This window comes from Stenella coeruleoalba (genome assembly GCF_951394435.1).
Source record: "Stenella coeruleoalba genome assembly, chromosome: 8".
NCBI lineage: Eukaryota > Metazoa > Chordata > Mammalia > Artiodactyla > Delphinidae > Stenella > Stenella coeruleoalba.
Window position 1 is genome coordinate 93,690,835 of NC_137154.1, and position 16,319 is coordinate 93,707,153.

Here is a 16,319-nt window from a genome sequence, read left to right on the forward strand (position 1 = left end):
ACTTCGGAAGCTGGGGGCGTTTCCTTTTGACTGTTTCCAATGCCCCCAAGAAACACCTCCTCCAGGATCACGTGGGAGGGAAGAATCTCCCAGCTTGGTACCCATACCCCCCAAAAAAGCTCTCTGAACATCCACCCTCCCTTCAACTCATCCACAAATAAAATCGTCCTTCACCAAGCTGAGCAGGGGACCAAGCAAGTCACACGGGTGGAATTCCTGAAGACCCGGAGAAGGTAAGGGGGACTGGAGGTCTGCACCCCTCTGACAAAAGCCAACAGCCCATGAGGTGTCCTGTGCAGACAACCACCCTGTGCCCGGGGGGGGGGGGTGCGCAAGCATCGCTGGGCCAACCCCACCCTCCACCCCTGCCATTTGCTTGCCCACCTTCTCTCGATTCTTCAATCTGAGAAAAATAAGCCTATTCAGCCAGTCTACTGGGATCTGCTCAACTTACGCGCTGCCTTTGGGTCAACTGCTTACTTGCTTTTTGTTTCTAATTGAGCTCCCCAGTCTGCTGCAGAAATATATTCAAGGCAGCTGACTTTGATGCCCAGAAATACGAAGCATCTGAAAGGTTTGTCGGGCATCAAGGCAATCCCATTCTCCCCCATGTTATCCTAGCACCCAGGGCCTCTCTGCCTACCTACCCCCTCCCCAACGTTCACTGGTCTTTCACCTCCTTCCCCTAAGTTGTGTTTGCCATTTCGAGATTTAAAAAAACACATTCCCTGAGTGCCCACCCCCCTTTTAATTAGACTCTGAACAGAGTGTTAGAGATTTTCTTAATGGCTTGTCGAAGGCTTTTAGTTTGGTCTTCTCTGGAGAGAAGAACCATGAGTCCCCATCCGAGAGGTTGGGGGGGCAATGAAAAAATCAATGCACCCCATTATTTTGGCTTTTAGAAAACAGGAATTTTAGTGCCGGGGAAGCTTGCTCTTTTACACAGGAAAAATGCAATTGCAGGCAACACAGATGCTGGCACGCTGGATGGAACAAGGGAGAGAGCCTCGCTGGGGTTCCTCTGGCTGCCCGAACCTGGATTTGTTTTGGCAATAATAAGGCAGTTATTGAAGACTCGACAACCGATTATTAAAACACCTTCCCAGTTTAGTTCTGGAGAATCAGTCTGAGCTCAGGCTTCATCAAAAAAAAAAGGTATTTCGAGAGGAATGGAAAGAACAGACGCTTAAAACACATTCAATAACTGCTTAATTCCATCCAGAGGACGCTCCATCTCATCTTGTTTTCTCCTCCCTCTCTCTCTGCCTCCTCCCCCTCCTCACAGATGGACGTACAAATTATTGCAAGAGGATATTGTTTTCTGTAACAGCCTCCAACATTCACATTTACATTTTCCTTGGTGCCGCGGGGGTGACAGGCAACGGGAGAGAAAAATACACCAAACCCCATCTTCGCTGCTCTCACCACATCAACATCCTCCCCCAGCCGCCTCCGCCACCACCACGCCACCCCAAGCAGAACAGGCCCCGGGGACCAGCCTGGCACCTAAGACCCAATTAAGGCACGAAGGAAAAGAAAGGCCTGTCTGGCAAGTCGCCCTGGCGCCCAGCGCAGATGCTGGAGCCTCTGAATGGCAGGGGCGCGGGAGCTCTGCAGACCCAAAGGCCACTTAGGTGCCGCCTCACCTGGCACCTCCAGCCTCCCGCAGGCCCAAGGCCAGAGCTACTGGCTTCTCCTGTTGGAGAGGACTTTGCCCCTCGGGCCGTCCTGCCGCCTTCTGGGCCCTTCTCCAACCCCATCCCCATCTGCCCCTTCCCTATCAAATAGCTTGGGCTTCATTTATTAATGGCCGGCTTCTGGAAGGGGGAGGGGAGAGTCCATCAGGTATTTGCTAGGGGGCCTCGACTCCCGGGGAATGGGCTGCTCTGGAAGAGGTCTCCGGAAAGGGGGTGGGAGGTGTGTGTGGACAAGGCTGGGCAAGAGTGTGGGAGCAGCTCCAGCCTGTGCTTCCTCGCCCGACAAAATGGAAAGGGGTGGCGGGTGGAGAGGGAACTAGCCAGAGAGAAAGCTGCCTCTCCTCACCTTATGTATTTTTAATATTAATGTAATTAAAGCTGCGAGCCGAGCCAGCCTGCGGGGCGGAGGGAAGCAGGAAGAGCCTGGGGAGAGGGAGACTGCGGGTGGGGGGGCCCGGGGGAACAGGAGGCAGGCTGCTTGCTCCGCGGACGGACGGGGTATAAGAGGGTGCTGGCGGGGTCAAGGGGTTAATCAACCTAGACCAGCCTTGGTGTGTCACCCCGTGGACCCCGCTGGGTCAGAGAAACTCAACTACTTTGTCCACGATTCAGGGGCCAGCCCTCGCCCCGCACCTCCGCAGCATCTTGGCCTTCAGTCTGGCTTTGACCGGGCGGTACTTACAAATAAAATAGGGTCACCCTCCTCCCCCAAAGCCACGAGATACTGCAGTCAGCTCCGGCAGGTTGCAGACTCCAGACCCCTGGGGCGTCGGCAAGGAATGACCGGACCCGTCCGGGAGCGCCAACCCTTTGCTGGGTTGCCCTTCCCCCATCGCCTAGGGGTCAAGAGTTGCAGCTGGGCCAGGGCACCCGCCTGGGCAAAGGGGGTTGAGGCCGTCCCCCAGGGCGCGAAGGAGAAAAGTTAGAGGGCTGCACAGGTAAAGCTGAGCTCGTAAGAGCGTGTGTGCTTCTCAGCGCAAGGGCGCCGAGTTCGGCCGCCTCATCTCCCGCCATCTGTGCGCCCGGGGGCACGTCCTCTGCGATCGCCTGGAAGCCCGACAGCCGGGGACTGCCTGATCCCGACTCGGTGCCCAGGTGATTCTGGTTGGAAATGTCTGACCGCTTCCAACCCCCCAATCCCGGCTACCTCGAGGATCAGGTGCGCAGCGCTCCAGCAGCAGGTCTGGACATGCCGGACACCTGGACCCACCCTTAGCAACGCCTTCTCTCCGCGGAAAGCGACACGCGCCCCCCCACAACCCAAGATTCGTCCCCATGTCCGCTGACCAGGAGCCGAAGCGCAGACTCTCGCACCTTGGGGCGCGCTGCCTGAGGTGGCCAGGCGGAGCAGCCAAGCCGGGGCTAGTGCCCGGGGCAGTGGGGCTGGACGAAGGCGACCTCTAGGTTTGGAGAACAAACTTGCTATTATAGGGAGCCCAGGTCTCGGGACCCCCGGCTCTCCCCGCCCTGCATCCAGCCAGGGCGCGGATAAGCGCGGTGCGGTGCGATGCAGGGGGTCCGGGGCGGCGGAGGGGCGCGCGGTGGCAGAGAGGGAGTAAGCCGCGGCCCGGTTCCGCCAGCACTCCCAGGTGAACAGTCACGGCCTAAGGAACCCTCGACTCGGAGGGCACCCCGGGGTCCCAGCGCCACCCAGCCGCAGGCAGCGGGCAAGGGGCTGGGGGAAGGGTCCGGGCAGAACGGCGGCCCGGCAACGAGCGGGGAGATGAGGGGCTGTCTCACCACCTCCCCGCCGGGCGCGCCCCAAAAAGGCAGGCGCGGGTAGCTGGCGGGGCGGTGCAGGGCGGACTCTTACCTGGCCGCTCCCCGGGTGCCTGCCCCTCCCCCGCTGCGCCCCATCCGCGGCCCCGCGCCGGGGTCCGTCCCCCCACCCACCCACCCCCCACCCCGGGCACCTGGAGCCCGCCGGGCACTCCGCCTCGCCGCCAGCCTCGCGCACCGCGGCCCCGCCGCCTCCGCCGCCCTGCCGCCCGCGCGGGTCTCACCTTTGTGTAAAGAGTCCAGGAGCAGGAGGAAAGTTACCAGCCACATGCCATAAAGAGGCCCTATTCTCCGGGGAGGTGGTCCTGTGGCCGGCCGTGCGGCAGCGCCTCTCCCCCGCTCAGCGCGCTCCCAGCCGCCCGCACTCCGCGCCCCGCTCTCTCTGCTCCTCAGCCCAGCGCGCGGCGGCGGCGGCGGCTCCTCCCTCCTCGGCTCCCTGGCTCCTGTCATCCGCGGGGCTGGGCTAGGCGCCGCTCTCCCCGCCCCCCCGCCTCCCCCCCGCGGCACCCCGGCCGGGGAGCGCCGCGCGAGCCCCGAGCCCACACGGCCCCCAGCCCCACAAGCCCAGGCACAGGGGCGGCGGGGGCCCGGACCGTACGGCCGGGACCAGTTTTTGCCGTCTGAGAGGCGAGGGGTCCCCGCCACCCACCGGCTCCGAGCCTGCGGCCGCACACAGGCGTGTGTCATACATGTGCCAAGAGACCGCCCTGCTCGGGCCAAGGGCGCCCCGTGTCTCCTGGCCCAGTCACCTGGGGCCAAGGCAGCCTGCCTCTTTCCGACTCAGTTTACCCCCTGGGATGGGGGAGCATGGATGCTGGGAGTAAAACCCAGACTCAGACCCTTTGGTGCCGGCCCGGGTTACTCCCCACCTCCAAGCTGAAAGCTGCCTGCCCTTCCAAGCCCCAGTTGCCTGTGCGAGCCTGCCTCGTGGGAAGCCCCGCTGAAGCCCACCACCCCACCACTCTGCGGGAATTTTCCTCACACTGGGCACATTGTGACTACTCAGACATTATTGTCAATAAATAGTTTAATGTCAGCTGTATCTCGGGTATCTTCCTCCTTCATCCTCATCTGTCCCCCCCTACCCCACAGCTTTGTCACTAAGCAGAAATTGGTTTATTCCTTATGTCAATCTGCATAAAGTCGTCATAGAATTGAATAGGGCTGGAGTGAGGTATCTTCTCAGTTACAAAATGAATGTTGAGCACCTGCTGTGTGCCGGGCAGCAGGTTAGGCACGGGGGCCCAAGGCATTTACTCTTTAAAATATGTTAAAATATACATGATATAAAATGTACCATTTTAACTGTATTTAAGTGCACTCTTCAGTGGCATTTAGTACAACATTCTCAGTGTTGTGTAACCATCACCACTACCCATTTCCAGAACTTTTCATCATCCAAACAGAAACTCTGTACCCATTAAACAATAACTCCCTATTCCCCAGCTCCTGCTAACCACTAATTTACTTTTCTGTCTCTGAATTTGCCTCTTTTGGGTACTTCCCTTAAGTGGAATCATACTATATGTGTCCTTTTGTGTCTGGCCTCTTTCACTTAGCATAACGTCTTCAACGTTCCTCCATGTTGTCACATGTCAGAATTGTATTCCTTTTCATAGCTGAGTAACACCCATTGTATGTACAGACCACATTTTGTTTATTCATTTGTCAGCGGACACTTGGGTTGCTTCCACCTTTTGGTGATTGTGAATAATGCTGCCATGAACATGGGTGTACAAGTATCCCTTCGAGACCCTGCTTTCAACTCTCTGGGGAGCGGTAATTGCTGGATCATATGGTAATTCTATTTTTAACTTTTTGAGGAACTGCCAGGTGCATTTACTTTTTTTGTATAGTACTTTCAGAGTTTAAAGGGCTCTCACCTGCAATTGCTCCGTGTAATCCTCACAATATCCTTTGAAGCTTTATCACTCCCCATTAAAACAGGTGAGAAAAGCGAGGCTTCGCTTGTTCAAGGTCACCCAGTTTGTATCACAAGCAAGACCGGAACCCAGGTCTCCAGACACCAGGGCAGCACTGCTTGCTCTGCACGGTGCTGCCTGCCCTCGTGGCCCAGCTGCGTGATGTGAAGTCACCACTCCAAAGTGGATGCTTTTTCACTAGGTGTTCTGCCCTCTGTGAACACAGGCTCAGAACAGAGACATGGGGCAGACTGCAACAGGTGTTTGAGATGACCCAGCCCAGCCCTCCGCTTTACAGATGAGGAAGATGAGGCCCTGAGCGGGGAGGCGATGGACCTGCCTGGGGTCAGGCAGGCAGCGACAGAGCCCAGCCGTCTCCAGTCTTCTGGCTGATAGCTTCCCTCACCACCACCAGCTTACTGGGCTCATTCTTCCGTCCTGTTCCTCCCCTTCTAAAGGAGATGGTTGCTGAGAGGAATCCAGTTATTTTAAACTAAGCCTATTGACCCAGGGCACCTGGTCAGGCCATGCCTAAAATAAGCTGCTAAGTCAGACAGGATGAAAGGGGCTGCTGTCTGTTGGGAGGAGACGGGCCCTGAATGCGCCTGGGGGTGTCAGCACAGCTGCTCGAGCCCCACATGCTGGAAGGAGAGAGGGGGACCCTCCGCTCTCCATTTACCTGAAGTACCTCCTCTATCCTAAGTGTCCCTTTTATGCTGGTTACACCTGAGGGCCTTTCAGGGACCACAACACTGTGTGTAGAGAGTCAGGTGTTACCCGAAGGGTGAGGCCATTCACTGTCTCCTGAAGAGGCCGAGTGGATGTGGGGAGCAGGGGTGGGCAGGTGAGGCGGGCAGACTCGGGACTCTCTCTAGCACAAGGAGGCTCTCTCTGTATACAATGTCATGGTTAAGAGCACGACTTCAGAGCCAGAGGTTAGATCTCAGCCCAACTCTGCCGTTTACTAGCTGTGCAGTCTTGGGGAATTAATGTGTGCCGACCCCCGTTCCCTCGCCTGTAAAGTGGGGACAGCCACAGCATCTGCCTCGGAGACCTGTTGTGAGGATTAAATAAGACAAGCCCCGCGGCTAGCACGCAGTAAGCACAGTAAATGTATATATCACTAATGTTATTGGCTTTTGCTCAGAGGACCTTGAACTATAGGGGGTGGGGGAGGGCATAGCTCAATGGGAGGGGACGTTGGGATGACATCCTGCAGTCCCTATGGCAACAAGGCCAGAATTCAGGAGTTGGGAATCCAGGAAGAGGCCCCAGAAACATGGAGAAAAGGTGTGCTTGAGGCTGGAAGGGCATAGAGTGACTGTCAGCAAGGAAAGGACCTGAAAACAGACAGTCCATATGCTTTTTGTATTTTCCATTTCCTAGGTTTTGTTCCTGCTTAGTATTTAGGAAAATATCTTTGCAAGTGACAGTCTGGCTCAGATGTGTTCCTAAGTCCCCTCTTAACTGGAGTTGTACTTGGGGAGCTATGGCAGAGTCAGCAACAAGCACAGCAAGGGAACTCCAGGGAAGAGAGTGGGATGCTTGTTTCACCCACGCCCACGCCAAACCCTGATGCTCTCCTCCCACGGCTGACATTTTGGAGGGGCTAATTTTTTATTTTGATAAAAGGGACAATTCCTTCAAAGTCCCAACTTGGATGGAAGCCCTCACACCCACACACAAATATATGCACACCAATGTGAGAACAAACACAGTTGCCCAGGCAAACATCCATGTGTACAGGTAAACATAAATACTTAATGACAGGCACACCTGTGCTCAGATGCAATTTGAATACAATCCAAAAATCCTGCATTGACACCTTTGCATATGCCCTAATACACTTGTTTAAAGCCTCAAATTTGTGGGACGCATTTCCAACAGGGACACACTGCTCATTTAAAAAGCGATTAATTAATTTCAATAATTTGTTACATCAGAATGCTGGGTGATGATGTAGCTGGCGTGTGTGTGTTTTACCAATGCCAGTTGAAGCGGCTATATGAAGACACTGGAAGGTGAACCCTTTCCAATTCAGGTTAATCATGGATATTTGGGGGGTATTATTTTGCCATGTTACATTAGGACTAGAGCCATCATGAGAAACAACAGATGTTTTCATTGTTTAACTCAAACAACAGCTTACATATTTTGGATAATTTTCTTCAAAAACAAAGGCATATAATTATTTTAGCAAAGGCTTCTTATTGCTCTGAAATGCTGTAACAACTTCAGCATAAATATGGTTTTCATAAAAGGAATCGATACTGAACCAGGTCAATGGTAAAAACTTGACATTTGGGGTTATATAGCTAATTTGGGATTGACGTTTTTAGTACTAATTCATTGATGGGAGGAGAAAAAAACAAATAAGGGTTTCCCCACCTTTTTTTCCAATTTGTAATTGATTTTAATGTTATATGAACAGTCCCGGACTACGATTCAGAAATCCTCGGTTCTCGTCTCATTTTTGCCACCTTAGCCAGCTGTGGGATCTTGGACAAGTCACTTTATCTTTCTGGGCCTCAGTTTCCTCACCTATGCACATTCTCTAATGCAGGCAAAGAGACGGAAATACGTATTTTCATGCACTGATACTCAGAAGCAAACAAAAAACGCACAAAATAAACAGTTTTTGCTCCAAACGCATGCACGTCTATCTAAAATACTTCCATCTTCTTGAGATGAGGTGAATCATTGCAATTAATAGGCTATGGTGCCTATATAAAAAGGTAGCACATGTCATTAAATTACCCGGGCATTCCTTAAACCAAAATTCTATATGCTTAGCTCCGAGGATGTCTAGGTACGTTTTGCCACTTACCCTCTCAACATTTTGGATTCTAGTATCATGGTCCTAAGCTCACGGAACAAAGGGCCCCAATCCCTGAGGCTCCTCCCCTACAGATGGCGTCTCTGGGGTTCCATGGCCCTTGTTCAAGCCACTGTCTCAGGAGGGTTGGTCAGGGGCTGCAGAAGCCCCCTCAGTAATCATGGCCTCTCTTCCGCAGTCCCCTCTCTGCTCCCAACTCTGAAACTGGCTGAGAAGCCAACCCAGAGAGGTTCCATGAAGCTGGAATTCCGCGCAGCTGAAGCTCATTGCCAGGTCTCTCTCAGGGGTGGCGGCGGGGGAGGTGGGCGGAATCTAAACTAAGACAAAGAAAACCAGGAAAATTCCATAAGTGGGAGCTCACTTTGCTGGCTTCCTGGGTTATCCTGCAGTTCTTCTGACCCACGAGGCACTCACGAATGTGTTCATCACATTGTATTGAAGCATCTTCTCTCCTGGAAAGCCTGCATGCTATGTTTTTCACTCCTTTCTCAAGTACCCAGTGCCCCTTCTCTACCTGCGTAAGCCTCCTTGTGCAGCAAGGCCTGGTCAGGCACCCCCAGCTTTCCCGGACCAGCACGGACCAGCCCCCCTCTGGTCTCTACCCGCCGCAGACATCTTCTTGACCCGTGGCGCTCATCCCTTCATCCTGCATTATGCTGCTTACGCACACATCTGACTTGCCTCCTCTTCCAAACGCTAGGTTCCAAGCCCTTTCGGTTTGTACCTGCGGAGCCTAGCCTGATGCCTCCTCACACAAGGGGGCACTCAGTGCCAATTTAATGACCAATCAAGCTCATTCTTACAGGGTTGCAAATACTCGATTACAACTTCACAGGTATGCCTTCCAGAGGCACATGCTTTAACTGGAATCAAAGCCTTAAGCTTCGCCCTTCTCATATGAGAGTTTCTGGCCTGGAAGCGTGAGGCCCGGAGCTGCAGGAACACTGACCCTAAAGCTGGAGTCTCCGCAGATGCCCGCTCAGCCGGCGTCACCATCATCTTCCTCAGGACTTTGGGGATCCAAAGGCTTCACATTTTCTTTCATTTCAGATCCTCGTCCAAAACAGAAAGATCAGGCCAGAGGTGTTCTGTTCATTGTACAGATGAAGAAACTGAAACTCTAAGAGGTCTGTGGTGTGCCCAGAGGCAGATCTACCATGAAACTAAGACAACTTATGCTCCAGGGTCCTGTAGGGCCCCACTCATAAGTTCACATAGTCAGATGGTATTGGTAATTTGGTAGAATACCACAGTTGATCCGCAATCATGGCTTCTCTTCTTTTCTACTCTGATGTGCATTTGGGGTCTGGTATGCATTTGGATCTGACTCAGGATCCCCCAAATGAGTGAGTGATGGATCCATTCGATTTGGGATCGGTGAGATATATTTACGCGTAGAGAATGGTTAGCGCTACCGTGTAGCCATCCCAGCTTAGGGAATGGCTGCAGGAATGCGACCACCCATCGGGTCAATTCACTTTGCTTTGTGACACGAAGTCGCAGGGCCCAAGTTGTATCACAGCATGATTATGGCCTGAGGTGCCTGCACTAGAGATGTGTGTCTTGGAAGAGAAACCAGGTTGGAGATGTATGGAGCCAGGAGCTGGTGTGTAAAATTGTGAGCAGAAGAAATGTTAAAAAAAAAATTTTAAGGCATTATAGAGGTGTGTGAGGCAGTGAGTTCACACAAATACTGTTATTTGTCCAGATTGTGTGATATCTGTGGTATTTGTCCGTTTTTACAGAATTTGTGGCAATTTCATTTTAGCATCCTAAATATTCACCTTTGTACCTCATTTTGTGTTTACAGTTGTGGACTGTTTTCCTTAAGGAGGTCCCTTCGAATGGTCTAAGCTTCAGGTCCAACACAACCTGTGTCCATCCCAGGGACTTGTCCTGGGTCAGACCATGGAGGCTGAGCTGGGCCAAGAACCAGGTTTTCTGGATTCTGGTCCAGGGCTCTTCCCACCACAGTCCCTTGCCTCAGAGTGTCACACAGTGTGTAACTTATGTGTTTGTACAGTACTGCACACACAGAGGACGCTTAAAAATGCCACAGCCCCCGAAGAGATCGTCCTCCATAGTGAAGGGGAGGCCAAGGTCCGGCGCATGGAATCGGCCCTGACTTGGATGCTCAAAGCCCTCTTCCTAGGAAATCTGGCCACTTCAGTCCACAAACCAGAGGATCTCAGGGGTGGAAGACGGCTTAGAGTCCCCCGCTACACCCTATCTGTGGGACAACGCCCCTCCCATCACTGGGACGGAGCTACCAGCATGAGGACTGAGATGCCCCTCAAAGCCCAGGGGTTGTGGAAGACACCAGGAAGCCCCTCCAGCCACGCTGAGCAGAGAATGTCCACCTGCGGGGGGCAAAGCCACAGAGCCAGAGTGCCACAGTGGCGGGTGGAATGCCGTTTGGGATTGCCAAGGGAATGGGGGACACTGTGTGGGAACGGTGGGGTGGGGTACCAGCCGAACAGCCATAGACTCAGCGAGGAGGCCGGCTGGCGCCTTAGAGCCCATCTGACCGGCCCCATCTCACACCCCCCAGCTCTCTCCACCCCCCCAGATAGGTGCTAACAGTCCCTGGTTAAATGCTGCCAGGGATGAGGGGCTCCCTCCCCACACAGAAGTCCATCCTAATTTGACTCTCTGTGATCACGCACACTTTTCTTTACGAAGCCCAATCTGCCTTAGCCCGCTGGAGTTCACGAGACCCGCCAGATGACGGCTTTTCAAATATCTTAGAACAGCCACCATAGCGCCGCCCTCCTACAGGCCTTCCTTTTGCCAGGCTAAATATCGCAGTTCTGTCAACCTCTCCTTTTCCAACATAATTTCCAGACCCTTCCCTCTCCTGGTTTCCCCTTTTGCACATATTTAACGTTAACAACGTCCCTCTTAAAAGCAGAATGGCCCCAACACTCCAGATGAGATCTGAACAGCTCTGAGAACAGGAACTGTCACCCCCTTGATAGGTATTCGACTTTCTCTGTGTCTCAATATTTGATTGGCTTTTGGGGGCCGACGTGCCAATAAAGCTGGGCCTCTTTCCCATGAACTGCTGCTGACCTGTGACCCTGAGGTGGATTCTTGGGGACGGGGTCAGGGTGGGATGCACGACTAGACACATTGCTTTTTGACCGCTGGGAGAGGAAATGCTGCCTGGGTCAAATGGCATCACTTACACACACCGGCTAAGACTCTCAACGACCCCTGAAGTCCTAGCTCAGCCCCAGTGAGGGGGGCAGACTCAGCTGAGAATGCAGGCACGAAGGGAGGCCCAATTTCAGACCACGTGGCATGAAAGCGTAGCATCTCTACCACACGCGATCGTACTTAAACCCAGCTGAAAAGGCAAAAAGATCTTACACTGCATTTCCCAAGAGTTTCATGAGAAGGAGATAGGTGATATGCAAAAAGTGAGTTCTGGTCAAATAGGTTTAGAAAACACTGGAATAACCAGAGGTAAATAGGTTTCTTTTACTGTAAGGACATCCCAGAACCTTTAAAACACTATTGGGTGTTATGGATACAGTGTGAGGTATTTGGGAAGGTTTCCCACTTTTCCTGGTCTGAAACCTCTGTCCTTTCACTGGCCGCTGCCCACCCTCGACTCAGAGGAAGCACATGTTGTCGGTTTATTTACACTTTCAGCAATTTTGTGCCCGGCCCCTAAGCAAGGAGCTCCCAGCATCCCCGGAAACTCTAAGACAGGTCCCTGCCCTGGGAAGCTTGTGCTCAGCGGGGAAGGAGACGTATAGAGGACAGCATGCGGAGGTCTGTATGCTGAGCCTAAAGGTCAGAGTGGGAAGGGGGCTGGAGGCCATCTACTGGGAGCACCCTGTGTCACAGAGGAGGAAACGGTGGTCGTGCAGCTGAAGAACATCCAGGCCATACATTCTGAAGGTCAGTGGCAGCGCTTGGATGCAGGGTTCCTGAATCCCAGGCCTGCACTCCGTCTACCGTGACATTCATGGCCCAGGTCGTGTTGTCCTCTGTCTCCGGCCCATTGACTGGGTAGCCCTGCCCACCACTCCATCCTCAGTAGCCACAGGGTTGGGTTAAAAGACTTTTAAGATCCCACCTAGGGCTGAGATTCAATTAGTCTGTGAAGACAGCTGCTTAAGCTCAGAGAAAGGAGTGGTTAGGAAAAACCAAGGCAGGATGTGAGTGGGCCTGGTGATGGGAAGAGCCTGAAGAGTCAAAGCTGGATGGAAATGGATGTACCAGGTGATGGGAGAAGGGCCTCCCTGTGGGGGGTTTCGTGAACCTGGCTCTGTGGTGTGTGTCTGCCCATCTGAGATACCCACGCACCTGGCACGAGATGGTTCAGGGCTGTGTCTTCCAAGACTCATGGTTAGAACCTTGGAGCTGATCGCAATGGCCAATTGTTTGTCTGAATCAGCCAAAGTAGCTTTTTCTTTTGGCAAATTATAACCAGAGCCATGGACTCCTAATAACGATGTTTATCATTGAACCCTGCTGTGGTCCAGCACTATGCTAAGTACTTTAGATGCATAATCTCAGTGAACCCTCCAAACAATCTATAAGGCTGGCATAATTATTATCATCCCCATTTTACAGATAGTGAAACTGAGACACGGGGACATTAACACATCTAGTAAGCGTCAAATGCCCAAGCCTTGAGCAGGGCTGGGTGGTCTGACCGCAGAGTTTTCTTTCTCTTTACTGCTGTCGGTGGTGGTTGGTAGTATCTCTGCTGTCACATTTTCAGAAAGATTTTAATACGGAAAATGTTCAAACATATCACAAGTAGAGAGAAGAGTATAACGAACTGCCAGAGTATAACGAACTGCCGTGCACCCATCCTCTAGGGCCAGCAATTGTTGACTCGTGGCAATCTTGTCTTATCTGTATTCCCCGACCACCCTCCCTTCCCATCACGAAGGATTTCTGTAAGCAAATCTCATGCATTATATAAATCCATTCGTAGATCTTTTCGTGCGCATCTCTAAAAGATAAGGCTGAATTCTTACTGTCAATCACTACACTTTATGCCATCCTGACTGAGAAGTAGCTTAGACCAGGCACACCGCCCTCAACTCCCAACACACACGTGCTGGGCTTCAGGCCAGTCACTGCCCAAAACAGCCGAGCTCATGGCAGTGTGGCCAAACAGCTTCCCTGAGCCTCCTCAGAGAGTCTTACTGCAGCTGAAGCCCCTGCCATCAGTCTAGCTTGTCTGGAGCTGGGGAACACCAAGTCTTCTGCTGGGTGGGGTTGCTACCACAGGACAACAGTTCGGACCAGCCTGGACCTGGCCCCGCAACTCTGGCCACGCCCCTAATCCCAGTTCCTAACTCAGGGTGATTCAGCATGCTCTCTTCTGCCTAGGAGAGAACGGCTCCCCACTCTGCTCAGTCTAAGAGCAAGAGGTAGGGAGGAGATGGAGCTGAACAAAGCACCTGGAATCAGAGGTTCACTGTGCCTCCCATGAACTCACTTTTCTCATCTGTAAAATGGGAACATAACACCTACCTCATACGGTGGCTGTGAATGTCCAAGGAGACAAGTTTTCCCCGCGGTGGTTGGGCTACCGGAGGATGCAGTACCAGACCTGGTCAGTAGGTGTCGCCCAAAGACTAGCACCTGTAACCTTGGGGAGGGGCGGGGTGAAGCGGGGCGGCAGCTGCTTCATTGAGAGGATTATCTTTCCATATTAGACCCGGCTGCACCTGGCGGAAGTGGAAGAAAGTTCAGCCTGTGGAATTTCTCCTTAGAAAAGTCAGGTCTGGGGACTTCCCTGGTGGTCCAGTAGTAAAGAACCCGCCTTCCAATGCAGGGGATGAGGGTTCAATCCCTGGTCGGGGCACTAAAACCCCACATGCTGCAGGTCAACTAAGCCCATGTGCCACAAATACTGAGCCCACGCGTCTCACCTAGAGCCCGCGTGGCGCAAACTACAGAGCACACGCACTCTGGACCTCGCGCGCCACAACTGGAGAGGAAAAAACCCGCGTGCCACAACTAGAGAGAAGCCTGTGCACCGCAACGAAAGATCCCGCACACCGCAACTAAGACCTGACACAGCCACAAAAGAAAGAAAGAAAGAAAGAAAGGTCAGGTCTGTCTACCCGGAGTTAAAAAGTGGAGCTGTGCAGCCTTCAGAGCACGCTCACAGGAAGACCCCCCACAGCAAGACAGGCATCAATACCTCCATTTTACAGATGAGGAAATCGAGGCTGCAAGAAGCAAGTGACTTGCTAAAGGTTAAGCAGCCACTAAATGCAGAGCTCGGACTCCAGCTCAAGTCTTCTGCTTCCATATTCTAGCACCCTGCTGAGGCATGTCCTCAGAAGCCAAGCCTTTGAGGGGACCTGGGACGGGCTGGAAAAAGTGTGAAAGGTACGGGTGCTCCCGAAACCCCTGGCCTGTGATATGCTGTCCTCTGAGAGCATCTCCCCTCTCTGGGGCTCAGATTCCACTGTTCAGAAAAGGACTGAACTAGATCAGTGGTTCCCAAATTCAACTAATCAAATGCACGTACGCGCGCACACGCACACACGCTCACTCGCAATGGGGACAGGGAGAGAAAGAGAGATTCCAGATTCCAGAAGCAGGGATCTGTATTCTACATATCCCAGGTAATTTGAAGGTAAGCAGCTCAGCATGGGTCTTCGGACTGGCATTTGGGAAACACCAGACTAGAAGATCTTCTATGGGTTTATGTTCTGTTTCATAAAAAATTTCCACTCAAGCTTGTCAAAATACCAAACACAGTGACCAGCACATACTTGATATTTAAATATTCAACATATATTTTGCTGAAGTATACTGAAAAGCATGCAATCAAACACCCAACCCAATGAAAACCTTGGTTGACATTGCTTCATCCCACTTTGCAAACTCTTTTCTACACTGTTGGTGGGAATGTAGATGGGTGCAGCCACTATGGAAATTCCTTTAAAAATTAAAACTAGAATTGCATATGATCCAGCAATCCCATTCCTGGGCATATACCCAGAAAAGATGAAAACTCTAATTCAAAAAGATACATGTACCCCAATGTTCATAGCAGCACTATTTACAATAGCCAAGATGAGGAAGCAACTTAATGTCCACCAACAGATGAATGGATAAAGAAGATGTGGTACATATATACAATGGAATATTACTCAGCCATAAAAAAGAATGAAATAATGCCATTTGCAGGAACATGGATGGACCTAGAGGTTATCATAATATGTGAAGTAAGTCAGACAGAGAAAGACAAATATCATATGATATCATTTATATGTGGAATCTAAAAAAGAGATACAAATGAGCTTATTTACAAAACGGAAACAGACTCACAGACATAGAAAACAAACTTATGGTTACCAAAGGGGGAGGGATAAATTAGGAGTTTGGGATTAACAGATATGCATTACTATATATAAAATAATTAAACAACAAGGACCTACTGTATAGGACAGGGAACTATATTCAATATCTTGTAATAACCTATAATGGAAAAGAATCTGAAAAAGAATAGATATACATATATGTATAACTGAATCATCTTGTCATACACCTGCAACTAACACAACATTGTAAATCAACTCTACTTCAATTTAAAAAAAAAGAACGTAAAACTTTAAAACATCCACATTGCATTTCTGTAGCGCTTTACGGCTTACAGATCTCCTTTACACACATGATCTCATTCAGTCTCTTTAATGGGCATTGTGATCCCCATTTTACAGATGAGGAAATTGAGGTTCAGAGACGCTAAGGGACTTGCCCGCTGCTGCCCAGCTAGTCAGTGACAGAGCCAAGCTCCAAACCCAAGCCTGTGTTGCCCCACCTCCAATGCCTCTTCCACTGCACTATTCCTGCGTTTGCTTGTTTCACTGCGTGGTTTGAGGGGAGGAAAAACATCAGATCTAGAAGAGAATGAGTCTTCCAAAACTCCCTGGAGAGGGCAGTTTAAAAGCCCAGGAGCCCCCCTCCCTCTGCCTGGGCCCTGGCTCTGCCCTCCAGAGGGGACATCCCACTGCCTGCACCTTGTAGTCTCTGGTCCCTTGCAGATGCCTCCATTCCCAGGTCTCTGCACAGGGAATCTGGTTATCTGCCTCCCCT

At 51.8% G+C, this 16,319-nt stretch overlaps 1 protein-coding gene across 1 annotated transcript in view; it reads right to left on the bottom strand.

The window, feature by feature from the left end:
- DSCAML1 (DS cell adhesion molecule like 1) overlaps positions 1-4,136 on the bottom strand; it is a 342,838-nt gene extending 338,702 nt beyond the window's left edge. The window contains exon 1 of the mRNA XM_079930621.1: positions 3,701-4,136. Within this exon, the coding sequence (XP_079786747.1) occupies positions 3,701-3,926 (226 nt within the window). The 5' untranslated portion in view covers positions 3,927-4,136. The remainder of the gene's footprint in view (positions 1-3,700) is intronic.
- Between the last annotated feature and the right edge of the window lie 12,183 nt (positions 4,137-16,319).